This window comes from Centruroides vittatus, unplaced genomic scaffold (genome assembly GCF_030686945.1).
Source record: "Centruroides vittatus isolate TY-2023 unplaced genomic scaffold, ASM3068694v2 contig_4, whole genome shotgun sequence".
NCBI lineage: Eukaryota > Metazoa > Arthropoda > Arachnida > Scorpiones > Buthidae > Centruroides > Centruroides vittatus.
The window spans coordinates 3,105,698-3,119,167 of record NW_027122214.1 but is presented as its reverse complement, the minus strand read 5'-3'; the positions used below and the strand labels follow the sequence as shown (position 1 = coordinate 3,119,167).

At 31.3% G+C, this 13,470-nt stretch overlaps 1 protein-coding gene across 4 annotated transcripts in view; it reads right to left on the bottom strand.

Moving 5' to 3' along the window:
• Window positions 1–783: 783 nt before the first annotated feature.
• The window catches only part of LOC136976277 (monocarboxylate transporter 9-like), a 35,866-nt gene continuing 23,179 nt past the window's right edge, over window positions 784–13,470 (bottom strand). For all 4 annotated transcript variants that reach the window (XM_067271505.1, XM_067271504.1, XM_067271508.1 and 1 more), the window contains exons 3-5: window positions 7,580–7,807; window positions 7,233–7,515; window positions 784–2,595 (exon numbers count right to left, since the gene is read on the bottom strand). In XM_067271505.1, the coding sequence (XP_067127606.1) occupies window positions 2,225–2,595; window positions 7,233–7,515; window positions 7,580–7,807 (882 nt within the window). In that variant the 3' untranslated portion in view covers window positions 784–2,224. The remainder of the gene's footprint in view (window positions 2,596–7,232; window positions 7,516–7,579; window positions 7,808–13,470) is intronic.

The window sequence follows — 13,470 nt, the reverse complement described above, 5'->3', positions numbered from 1 at the left end:
AAAAGTTTTAAAATGTTATCTACACTATAAAAACTACTAATTTTTTGCAAAACGAGGCATTTAATAGTTTTTTCCTTTTTACTCTTTCCGTCTCATGGGCACTAAGAGGTTCTTTTAATCAAATTCATCGTGGATTCCTTACGATGGGTTTGATTAAAAGGTCTGGTCCACAGTACGGCGGTCACTTGGTGAGGAATGGGGGGACCAAAAGTTCCATCGCCGAAAAACTCCTTGGGTTTTCGACCCGTGTGGATTAATTTCCGGATCCCCAGATCAGTAGGCTGACAGAGTAACCATTCGATCATCCGACATCGGCTTTAGATAGATAGATGAAACTGTTGCTATCACACTTCATTTCCTGCTCCTAAGATAGACAAATTATCTTATCTTGGATGAGTTTAACAATGTAATCCAGTTATTACGCATTTTAAAACGCCGACAGTCATTAAGCACGAGGCCTTCCTTACAACTGCAAAAGTTAAATTTCTAAAATAATGTTTCGCGAACAGTTCTAGAACTGTAATTTAGAAAATATTTTTAAAATTCGACAATAGAAAAAAATGGGGTAAAAATTAATCCTAATTTCCTTATATTAGTCGATCGACGATGACTTTACAAGTAGTAGCTCTTTGGAGGCTGATAGAACCACTTCTGGCGCAGAGAATGTAGTAAGTGAAATGTTGAAACCACAATATATCAGAGGTAGAAAAAACACGAAGAAATGTTAATATATTTACATCAGTTAAAGAGAAATTACGAATGTAATAAAACACCATATTCTGAAAAAAAAAAAAAATTAACTTTATTTCTAAATGTAATCTTTACTTTTACAAGAAAACCATTTTCAAAAATATCCAGAGATTCGGGATATTTTTATTTCAAAACGGAAGTCACCATCTTCACATAAAAATAATATGTTCGAAGCTATTCGCGAAGCATCTAATGTCGCCCGAGAAAATATTTGAATTACAAATGAACATTCCACGAAATAATGGTATCAAAATCCTTGACTAAAAATGGACGAAAGAAACATCGAACGAAAGAAACACGTTACCGAAGTTACACGTTAAGATAATAGGCACCAATGGTATGTCCATTGAACCTACGCTTTTCTTCTCTACTTTATTCTCGACCCAAATGTTCGAAATCGCTCGTTTTGGCACATTTCCCCGCTCGCTCGTATCACAGTGAAACTCTTACATAAATATATTACAAATCCAATTATTACACGTTTTTTTTTTACAATCAACTAGAAATAAAAATCTATTTTTCTGCTAAAACAAATCAGAGAACGAAAACGAAAATTAAATTACAATTCGGATATATTACAGGGTCTACGCTATATAAAAATTAAATTACTTTTCCTCTTCCCCAAACGCCGATCTATTTGTCGACTATTATGCAGAAAATAGTGATATATTGTGCAATTTTTTTTAAGTACGAGACGGCTTAAGTTATGTACACGTCAAGGAACTACTAAGCCGAGAACAATTAAGGCAGAGTACGAGATTAGTTTTGTGCAGGTTACATTTAAATTATTTTCGAAATTTATTGCTCGAGTGAAAGAATCGAGCGGAGTCTAACTAATTAAGAGACCGATGGTTTTGAGTGCGAAACAAAGTAGCCGAATAATTTAAAATACGTAGCAAATAATCGAGGAGTTTGACAAAATTGAAGAATCTTCAGACCGAATAACGTTCGACTTTTCCTAACTTTCCATCGGTACTCGACTTTACGATTTCGTATACACGCCCATAACGTTCTTCTATTTTTTCACTAGGGGTTAATTCGTCGCTGTTCCGAGTTAGTTAGACGCAGAAAAACCCACGCTGTTTCTTGCCGGTCGACGAATTGCAAGCAAATGTCGATTACGGCAAAACAAGATGGCTAACGAACGAAATCTGGCAATTCCCGTCGAATTCAAACGTATCGATTCTCAATTTTAGTAAAATTTCCTCGATTTTCGTTACGGAAATCTTAATCTACCATTTACTATACACGTTTCGTAAATAATGTTAAGAATAATGTAAAATACACACAGATTTTCAAACATTACACTACCGAAAAAAATAGAAATTTGATAATGCACCTTTTAAATATATGCGATTAAATCCCTTACACGCCGTTTAATTATATAATTTATATAATATATAATTCTTAATATATATATATATATATATGTATGTATAATTTTCCCGATAATCGTCGATATTTACATTGCATTTTATACAATATTTGTGCTATTTAGTGGATTTTCGTGAATGGTAATAAAATTTTCATCTTTAAGATGTACTCGTTTCTCGTCAAGAGATTTTTTGTTTAAATCTACCGACAAGCTGTTTATGTAGCCATTGCATTCGCTGCTGGAAGCGATTGTTTTATTGCAAATACTTTCCGGGCTTTTCTCTTCTTCGAATCGTACTTTCTCCTTCCTGTCCTTCACTTCCGACGCTTCGTTATTGTTCAACAAGCTCGAAGAACGTGCCGGTTTCCGAGATTTGGCTACCGGAACCACCAGCACTCCCGACACAAAAATGCAGATGCCAGTCAAATAGAAGGTCACGTCGTAGTTTCCGGTCAGATCGAACAGCCAACCTGAAATTAAACCAATTCTTATTTTAATCGATTGTGTTAAAGTTCATCCAACAACGAAGAAAAAATCAATAACTACAATAATGTCGCGGATTAAAAATTCATAATAAATTTTTAATCTGCAACTAGATTTTTTATTTCCGAAGTGTAGAGCAATCGAAAGGATGTTATCAATTCATATTTGATGCATTATATGTGTATATTCAATGAATTAAATAATCTAAGTTAGTTGGCATTAGTTACTTCAGATATTTTATTATAGATAATTAAGATGTATTAGGCGTGTACTAGCACTGTTTTTTGGCCTTTTTTGATGTTGTCGATATGGCAAATAAGACTAATAACAGCAAGTTCAAATAACCAACATAAATGAACAAATAAACAATGTTGGTTATTGGCACCGAAATCGTTTGACTTTGATGCGATTGCTTGACTCTCTTCCATAAATTCAAACGAGTTACAATGTTCTCTATCATACTGTTGTCTCAGATAATCTGTAATTAATGTGAAATTCATTAAATACATTTAGAAAGAAACAAATTAATTTTAAAATAATGGTAATCTTCCTATTATTTCAAATACTCGTATTATTTGAAACAGCCTACTCCTTTGCTTTGTATCCACTCATTTTTTCTTACTTAACCTGGAATAAATCATCTATCTTCCATCGTCATCAATGGTTTCACGTATCAAAGTCGATAATTTTTGCCAAATTATCATTAATTACGTAAGATATAATCATCTTAGAATCTAATATGTCCTTTATGATGACCAACATTTTTCTTTTTTACGTAATATTTTCAAAAGAATCTTTCTTATCGGTTAGAATATATGAACAAGTCAGATAAACCAAAATATCTAGCGAAATACGTAAAGTTTAATGGCATTACGGAAGGTGAAACACAATCTATGTTATTTTCCTGACTTTTTTGCTTTGTATTCATTATAATGAAAATAATTGCATTATCTGTAAATACCTTGTAAATTAATGTACTTCATTTTAAAGCAAAAAGTTCGCAATTTTTTTTTTTGGTTAAATTTACCTATGGTATACAAAATGGCGACTCGTCTCTAATTCCAGCAAACAGAAGGGAAACAGTGGGGACGCACGTTCTAACCTAACCTAACCTATTCTAATAAATTACCATAATTATTACCAACCAAATTATTAAAATAGGTTAGGTTAGGTTAGAATGTGAGTCCCCACTGTTTCCCTTCTGTTTGCTGAAATTAGAGACGAGTCGCCATTTTGTATGCCATAGGTAAATTAATCATTTTTTTTTTCTTTCAAATACTTAGATTATTTCCAATAATTTAGAGTTAACTAATATTAGTTAGCAACTTAAATGAAGTGCTATCGCTTTGTTGACTAAAGAAAATAAATTCATTTATTATACAATACTTCGAAAAATGAAAAGAAATGCATTATCACTATGGGAAACAAAAATGTTTTATGAATGTAAAAAAATAATAATAATAATTGGCAGTGGAAATTGAAGCAGAGTAAGTCGAACTTCGGTGTCACTGCTGGAAGTTTATTTCAACGTAATTCCCCTGCTGAGCGACTATTGCAGAAAAGTGCTTTTTGTCATTGAGGCTGTGTCAAATTCCGGTCTTTATTTGTAGTAAGAAAAAGCAAGTTGGTGTTTTAACAATGGGGAGAATGGAAAGCTTTTAAAATATGATTTTTTCTCGTTATTTTATTGTAAATAGATACAGTAATTACCTCAGAAATATGAAATATGTTTTTCGAAAATTTATCGATAAATTCTGAAGAGTTTATAAATATCCAATAAATAAATAACCAAATATTTCGGTTAAAGTATATTTTTGTATAATTCTTTTATCAATAATAATAAAATTTTAAAATACGTTTAATTGTGTGAAGGGGGGAAATGCGTAATCCGATGACCTAGATTTAGCAAATAGGCGGTGGAAAAGTTAAGATATTCGATTATTTCACTGGTAGTTTCCTGGTTATTTTTGTCGGTATTGTTTCATATTAAATTTAAAATGGAAAGACTCAAGATCAACTCTAAAATATTAAATAATTTAATACATACTTTAACCATATATATATAGTCAATAATCGAAAATAAAAAATAATTTGAAATTATTTACATAATATCAGAACTTAATGAGTTTTTTTCTATTCTTATAAGAAATAATTTGAAATAAACAATTCTTAAATTATTAACTGCTATTCACAATATTAAATATAATTACTGATAATGTGCTAAATTACATGGGAATATATTTTACAAATATATAGCGTTCACACGGGACAATTAACAGAATAAAAAGATTTTCTATTAAAAAGGACTCTGTAATCTGTTACTGCAAGAATATTGAATAGAAATATGAGTACAATGGATAGCTTCATTATTCCTGGAAAAATCTTTTCGATAGTCTCTAAATCTAGGATAATCTACGACACCTCAGTGTAAGAAGGAGACACAATTTCTGTATTTTTCTTCCGAATGAATACTGTCCTGTAAATTATTATCGATTTTTAAAACTATAGTTTAGTACATAATATGCTATGTACATTTAATGCTATGCTATGCTATGTTATGTACATTTGCTATGTACATTTAATGCTATGCTATGTACATTTATGTTATGTATGCTATGTATGCTATGTCTGTACATTTAATATATCTTTTAAGATAAATGCTAGTTCTTAGAACAGAAATTTATAATCATATTTTAATTACCTATATATGGTGGAGAAAACTATACTATCCACGTCTTCAATTACATTATAGAAGCTTCTCGTCGAAAATAACTGCAAAGAACGAGCAATTATTTATTGCGATATTGTCACAATGCGAGAGCTGCAATTTTTAATCATCTTTTAATTTTAAAAAGTTACGTTATTTCTGGTCCAGATTGGAAGTCAATATATATTACTGGACTTGGATTATCCGGCTTCTAAGCTTTTCGTATCTAGTTTCGTTTTTAGCGATGTCGTGCCCCTGTACATCATACTTCTCCTGATAACAATCGAGTCATGTCGGTCATCTATCTAACTCTTGTCGAAAAAGTTTTGAATTGAAATCGCGTGACTTTTGGTCCAGACCGAAAGTTTGTATATAGTTAATCGGTGTAATCGGCGCCTCTGGCCCTAAGCTTTCCATATCTTGAGATTAACGAAGGACAGATGGAGATTTCTGTTGCCATATAACTTTTCTCATATTGTCTACATCAATGTTTCCCAAACTTTTCCAGGAAGAAACGGAGTTGTCGAGAGAAAGGAGCAGAAAATTTTTCCACGAGCCTGGAGAAAACTTATGGAAGCAGCCACCCCTTATAAAACTAACATTATTGTTACTAATAGAAAACAAAATCTTTAAGATTACTTTTCATTAATAAAGAAACGTTCAATGTATTTCATTTGTTCGAAAACAATAGAGTAAACTGATCCGCTAAGAAGCAAACTCATCCCACTGTGTCCCGGATCCTATACAAGCTTACCTTTTTATTAATCTGCTAACTCACAAGGTTCAAGAAATAAAATTATGCATATAATATAGGCCTACATAATTTTATTTCTTGAACAATGTGAGTTAGCAGATTAATAAAATACAATTTTAAGATAAAAAGAGCAAATAGATAGTAAGCTTTTCAGATAATTCATTTTTTTCCATTGAAGCTGATTCGGTATAATAAAAGAGACTGGCCTTACAGGTTTGAATAAGAGGATTTATTCGCTGTGTAGGAAAGATTTTTGGTGAAAAACTTTAAGTAAGAATGCAGATTTAGCAGAGTTATAAGAATAAAACATTGGAAAACTACAAATTCTTGATTAAAATGGTAACTGCATTATGAGAATACTGTTATTTTTACCTCAAAAGTGAATTTTCCGTGAATCTTAGTTTGCTTTTAGTCGTTTTACACTAAATAAATAAAAGTTTCCCAATCAAAGAAACAAAGAATAAAAGTTATTCACTATTTCTACACAAAATACTTTTTTTTTTCAATTCGTAAGATATGGTTTATCAAATGTCAGATTCCTGAAGCGAGACACTAAATGAAATTACTGTCTCGCTTCAGAATCATTTTATCAACTTCATTTCTAAACTATGCATACAATTAAAAAATACATTATTTGAAATTTATTGAGATTAAAAAAAAATTATACGGTGCTTATTAGAAATTTCACTCAATAATACAAAACGTATCGTGTAGGCCTACATAGAAATCGTATTGAAAATTTTAAGTAATTTCTTAAATGAGATTCCGATTATTTAGCATCCGAACACCCGATTAACTCGGTCTTTCATATCGATCACATACTGTTCATTCGGTATTGGTGAAAGTAGCTGTTTGTTGTGTCTCTAACATGAGAATTTCATGAGAAAGTCTCGGCAAATAACTATTTTCGGTACTCAAAACGTCTACACATACAATGAACTTACAAGTTCATCTCTCCTGTAATCATAAAACCGAAGCATTCGTCTAATACATTTGGGATTTATTAAAACATTTTCAGAAATCATTAAATTAATAAATAAAATTGAACATTAAATAAAGTATTCAAAAAGTGTACATATAAAAAAAACCGACGTTTTTGTTAAAATCACGATTATCGATGAATAAATTTAACTGAATTATTATAAGTAGAATAAACACAGTACCTGCTAGTGGAGGTCCGACTAAACTGGCCACTCCTTGAACTAGAAGCAAGAGTCCATAAGCATTGGTAAAGCAGTCGAGAGAAATGAGATTGACGACAATAACGGAAACTAAAGTGTAGTTTGCGCTGATGGTAAATCCATAAATAGCTACCAATGATGCCGTACCGTAGTAATCAATTATCAATGGAATTGCTCCCATGACTACTCCGCTTATAGCAATGAAAGCGCTATACAGCACGGAAGAATCTATCCACGATTTGTCACCGATGTATCCTACCATAACCTATATGATAAAGGAACATTACTTCGTCACTTCAAAGACTTAAGTTTTATAAAAGTACACTCACCACACCTCCCGTATTGAGAATTCCCAATATGGAGATTAAAAAGGAAGCGGCTTCTTTGTCTACTCCGTGGTTGATGGCATTATCCGGAAGATAAACGTAAGGAACGTCCACACAGGCATACAAAAGAAAGTTCGAAATGCAAAATATAGTATAGCGTAAATTTTTGAAGATAGACAGATCGAACATATCTATAATTACATCTTTCAAATCGGTCAGGAACGAGCAAGACTGCAAAAATAATATAAATAATTATTATATGATATATATATAGAGAGAGAGAGTTTCTAAATTTTTAAACAGAATAGAAAAATTTATGTTCATTCGCTGCATTATTCAATTTAACATGTCATTTAATTTCACACAGTTCCCTTTTAGGAAAAACAAACTTTAATTTTAAATACAAAATTTTAAATACAAAAATACGTTTTAACTTTAATCGAAATAATTACAATAATATAGTATCAAAAGAGCACAAATCATAAACACGTCACACGTCATTTCTGTATTATAACGTATAAGACAGCAATAACATTAAACACAGAGAGATAATTGGATAAACAAACGTATCCAATTACGTCATTAGCAATTCTTCTCGCAAATTTCGCGCTGTAAGACATTTTTTTTAAAAACGAAATTCGGCAAAGATATGGGAGGGTCAGTTACGCACATTCTAAAAAATTATCGACAAATAAAAAATAAATAACACCGTTGTTTAAAATATCATAAATCACGTTTACGTGTTAAAGACGTGACGTGATGTACGGTATCTTAAAATGAAGATTTACTTAAATACAGAAAATCGACATTTAATGGGATAGATCGCATTAAATGACGTGTGTGTATATTATGAAAAAACACACAAAAATCCAGGAAACGAAAATCCAGGACTCTAAAAACCGTCGGCCATTTTGACGTCACCGAAGAGCAATTGTTTTATTTTATAATAAATTAACTTTTTACATATTTTTTTTTTTCTCAGATAATTCGAATAATTATAAAATTATTTCGTCGTTTTTCAGAATTTTCTGCTCTTCACTATTGTTTTGGTAGAGAGTCATCAGTCCTTTCTCCGCCTTTATTTATTAATGTATATTCCCGAAAGATTAAAATCAGAGAATATTACATCTTTCAACTGACGAATGCAGTTGTTGGATTGAAATCGATTGATCACATTCGATTGATGAATAGTTCGCGTGTAAATCGATGGTGAGATTCTTATTTCGTTTTTAAAGAATCCTCGCAATTGCAATTTCTTCTTATCACATTAGGAATTTGTTAGATATTCTATTTTTAAAAGTTTATTCAAAAGAAAAAAGAATTATAAGTAAAATATAATAATGTTAGCATCGTATTATGTAATTGTTCATATGTAAAATACAATGAGCAAAATAATCGAAGGTTAAATTCGATTAAGAAATGAAATAAACGATAAACAAGATCAACTTTTAACATAAAAATAGATTTTCTTATAAAAACAATCAAACGACGTTCTGCAATAGAACATTTTCTTACATTCCGGACCTCTTTCTCCAGCGTTTTGTCTGCGGCATCTCTGTGTTGTTATAATACTATGTCTATTATAACAGTCTAGAAAAAATTCGGCTGGATGTGAATATATCGAGAATTATTCGTTTTCGAGGGGATACTAAAATACTACTCGAAAATTTGTTAAAGTAACGTTTGATATATATTCTTTCGAATAATTTTTAAGAGATAAACGGCCGGATGATCGAGTCGAATGAAGCATCAATCTATCGTTTTGGAGAATTCGGACGGAATCAGAGAGAGCAACCGGAGGCAGTCGGTCCTGGATATGTTGAGCCCCGTCCCTTAACACCTAGTTGTCCCTGTTCAAGGCCTGAATGAACTCATATGATTAAAAAGATTGACTTAGTGCCTGTAGAACAGAGAGACAAAAATAAAATACATATGTACTGTACATTTAAAACACATTTATATTTTTTGACAATTTGATTTATTTATTTATTTATTTACGTACACTTCATACATGGAAGTCTAAACATTCTTTGTATTTCTCTTTTATGAAAAAATGTTATAAATTCGGCATTCGGCAAATCTGATTTCTTAAGGCAACGTAAAGAAAACCGGCTGTTAACACGGTGCATCTTCAAAATAGTCAGTCTCCAATGAGCTTCCAGTGTGTCAAATATGTCTGTACATTTCCAAACTGATAAAGTTTACAATTAAGTATGTGTAGCGAGAGGAAAGATTCAACTGTGACGATAGCATAAGATAAGGATCGTCACTTTTCATTACTACAGCAAATTCTGCTATTTCTGTTCTATTTGGCAATGATTTCCCTAGATATTATTTTGAAAAATACTATTGTCGCTGTTTATTCCGTATGATCTGGCATCAACTGTGACTATAGTAATTTATAATTAGCTTCCAGAAGAAAGCAAAAAATAATTTTATTATTTTCTCTGTATATTTAAAAAAAGTCGTTTTGTCACTGAATAGTAAAAGGCATTCCATCTAATAAGTATGAACAATTTGTCACAGACTGTTATCTTCCTTGGTCATTTCATTCCAGCGTCATACTGGCAGAATTACAATAATTGGATCTAAATTTTTCCACGCATTGGAAACCTCTTTTAAAATATATCATACGGTGCCAAATATTATTCTTCTTATTTACTGTCCGAAAAAGTCTTCAATAGTCAAAAATCTATAACAGAAAGAGTAATAGAAGATTTAAAAATAGTAATAAATAAATATACATATAATAATAATTTTAAAATCCTATTTTTTATAGCAAATGGATAAATATATATGCGGACAAAATTACGGAATTATTATCTGAATTATTTCATGGACATCCATCGAAAAACTGGATATATCAAGTAGAAATATCCCTCCTGAAGGTAGCACTTATACCATTCACGGAAAAGCAAACAATTAACCTCATTCATATAAAGAAAAACTTAGAGTAGAAGTATGTAGAGATACAGGAGATGGAATTACTCTAAGGAAAAAATTCGTTCCCTCAATTTCGAATAATAATCGTCCGGATAATTTCTGTCTTCGAACTACCTTACCTATAAAATAACTCTCGATATAAATATAAAATGTTTTAATCAAATTATCATTCTGCACCATCAGCACAAACATTTGAAATAAATTAATAAATTGTATAAATAAAGTAATTTTTTGCTGCTACTTACCTCAGAAATGTACAGAACGGAGCTTTACTCTTGAAATAGCTTTAAGAAACTTCATATTTAATTACGTAAAATCAGTCTTCTATCAAACAATATTAAAAGCGAACCAATATTATTCGTTCCAAAATCTCTCGCCCTTATCATCAATACTTTAACGGGACGACGAAATTTATTAAACTGTTTCTTTTTACTGTTATTGAGAATTAAAAATCTGTTCTCTTTTTATTAAATTTAAGCAATTTGAAATGGCCATATTTACTTCCAGTTCTTTCTGTCAATCGTTTTGGATTTTCCACTATTATTATATATATATATATATATATATTTCATAACGTTAGATAAAATGAGGTAGCTTAGCTCATCCAGGATTATGAGAATATGGGTGCTGCTCAAAGCAGATTCGGGGGAGCCTCGTCTTATTTCGGAGAATAAAACTTACTCAATTGTCTTGGTTACCTCACATTGTAGATCATTCGATTTTCATTAGCTTTTAAAGCTGTTAAATGGAAGACAGGGCCATGGAGACCGATCACATATCCCGGAACTATGGTCTCCAGGGTCCTCTATATTCCTTCGTCCGACGTGACGGTCGATTACATTTTTTTTTCCTTTCTTCGTTTATGCACTTGAAATTACATAAATTGATTTACTAGACTTCTATTAGTACCCATGTATTAATTCGTCCTTAAAAACTTTTAATGATAAATCATATTACATCAGGCTTCTATACTTCAAGTCAAGTGAACTTCTAACAAACCTGGAATTTAAAGAATCACTTCACCGTGTCTATTTTATCGCTTATTTTAAAAAAAAGCACATTTTGTGTTTTGATATCTTGCTTTTCTATCAACATTGCTCTTCCCGTTGGTTTTTATTATATCTATATTGTAACCTGTATTCTATTACACTCGTAAATTCAAATTCTCAATATTGGAGGTCGACATTTATAAGCTTTTGTTTATAGCAAGACTGTGGAGTCGGAGTCGGAGTCGTCAAAAATCCCCCCGACTCCGACCCCTTTTCACTTTTTCAACTTATGTACATAAAAAACGAAAAAGTATTTCAATCGTGTCACATTTGACTCTCCGAGTTATTTTGCAAATCTATACGTTTGGAGATCTCTCGAACCCAAAAAATGTCAAATAAAGGAAAAAATAATGTTGGCGTCTAATTTGTTTAATTTCTTTATTCTGTTCTGAACTATTAAACAATATCTCGGAATGAGTAAAGTTTAAGAAACAAAATTTGGCACAGTAGCGTGTGTATAAAGGGCATTAATACTATTAAATTTTGGTTCTTTATTAAAGGTCGACAGGGTAGAGACATAGAAGGGGTCGTGCGTCATATCTCCAGTGTGGTCGGACTTAATGAATATTTTACTCGTTATCAGCATTCACAATCTTATAATATAATCGAGATGGGTTAATAATGATAATAATACTGTAATAATAATGATAAGCTCAGAGTTCAAATGGTTAAGAGTTGAAATTTGGTACACAGTTAAGATACATTATAAGAATGTACACTAAGAAGGAATTTTTCGAAATTCTTCTCGCGGGGGGAAGAGGGAGATGGTTAAGGATTACCTCGAAGAACTCCGTTTCTAACGTGCTATTTTAGATGCGGTATTTTGCGTTTTTGTGAAAAATCGAACATACTTTTACACCCATCTAAAAATTCTCTAATTAGTCTCGGAAGAGAGAGGACCTAATTCTTGCACCCAGTGAAAACGGGTAAAATCGGCTATAATCTAAATATCTTAATCTTCGTTGTCGTTACTTTTTGCGTGAGCAACATCAGGCTCATCTGCTAGTTCTTTTTTATATTTTTTTTTTTTATAAAACTCGTCTCTACTTTCAAAATTAAGCTTGAGTTCTAATATGAGAACAGACAGAAAAGAAAATCTTACAAAATTTGAAGATGATATTTATTATACACTGGAAAAAATAAATCACATTGACCACTCTTCAAGTTTGGATGTTAAAACGGCAATACTGCACTATCCAGACATTATCCAAAATACAACTTGTCACAGCATTGCACCAACCAAGTTTCGGTAGAGCGTTTATTTTCCGCTCTTAAAATTATTAAATATGATTTAAGAACTTCGGTGAATGCTGAATTAATAGAAATGATTTTTTTTGTAAGGAGTAATTCAGTTTATAACAGAGATGAAAAATAATAAATTAATCAACGTGGCAAAATAAGCAATCTGTTTTTTACCAGTCTAAATGTTATATTTCTCATTCTTGATTTAGTTTAATGTATCTGTAAACTTATATATTATCCAATATTCTCGTATATTATGTACTGTACAACATTTTTATTAAACTAATTTGTTTGTATAAGAATGTATTTACTATTTTTATTCATACACGCTTACCAAATACCAATGCCATCATCAAACGAGTCAATAAATGTGAACTTGTATATTCGGTAGATGTGTCAAATTTTAATGTTTAATTAATTTTTTAAAATCGTTTAATTTTGTATTTTTTTAAAATAATCAGAATCGTCGTCATTATTACTTTTCCGGCTGTTATACAGTAAGGCCTATAACAAAGGAAAAGAATGACAATCAGTAAAAAATGATTTTCTCAGATTTTTACGCTTTTGGACTCGGGAAGCCTCGAAACGTAGAGAAGTGCAAAAGCATTCGGGGGTTTTTCTGTACGCACGGATGTTAGAATGTGTACCAACTGATTTAGT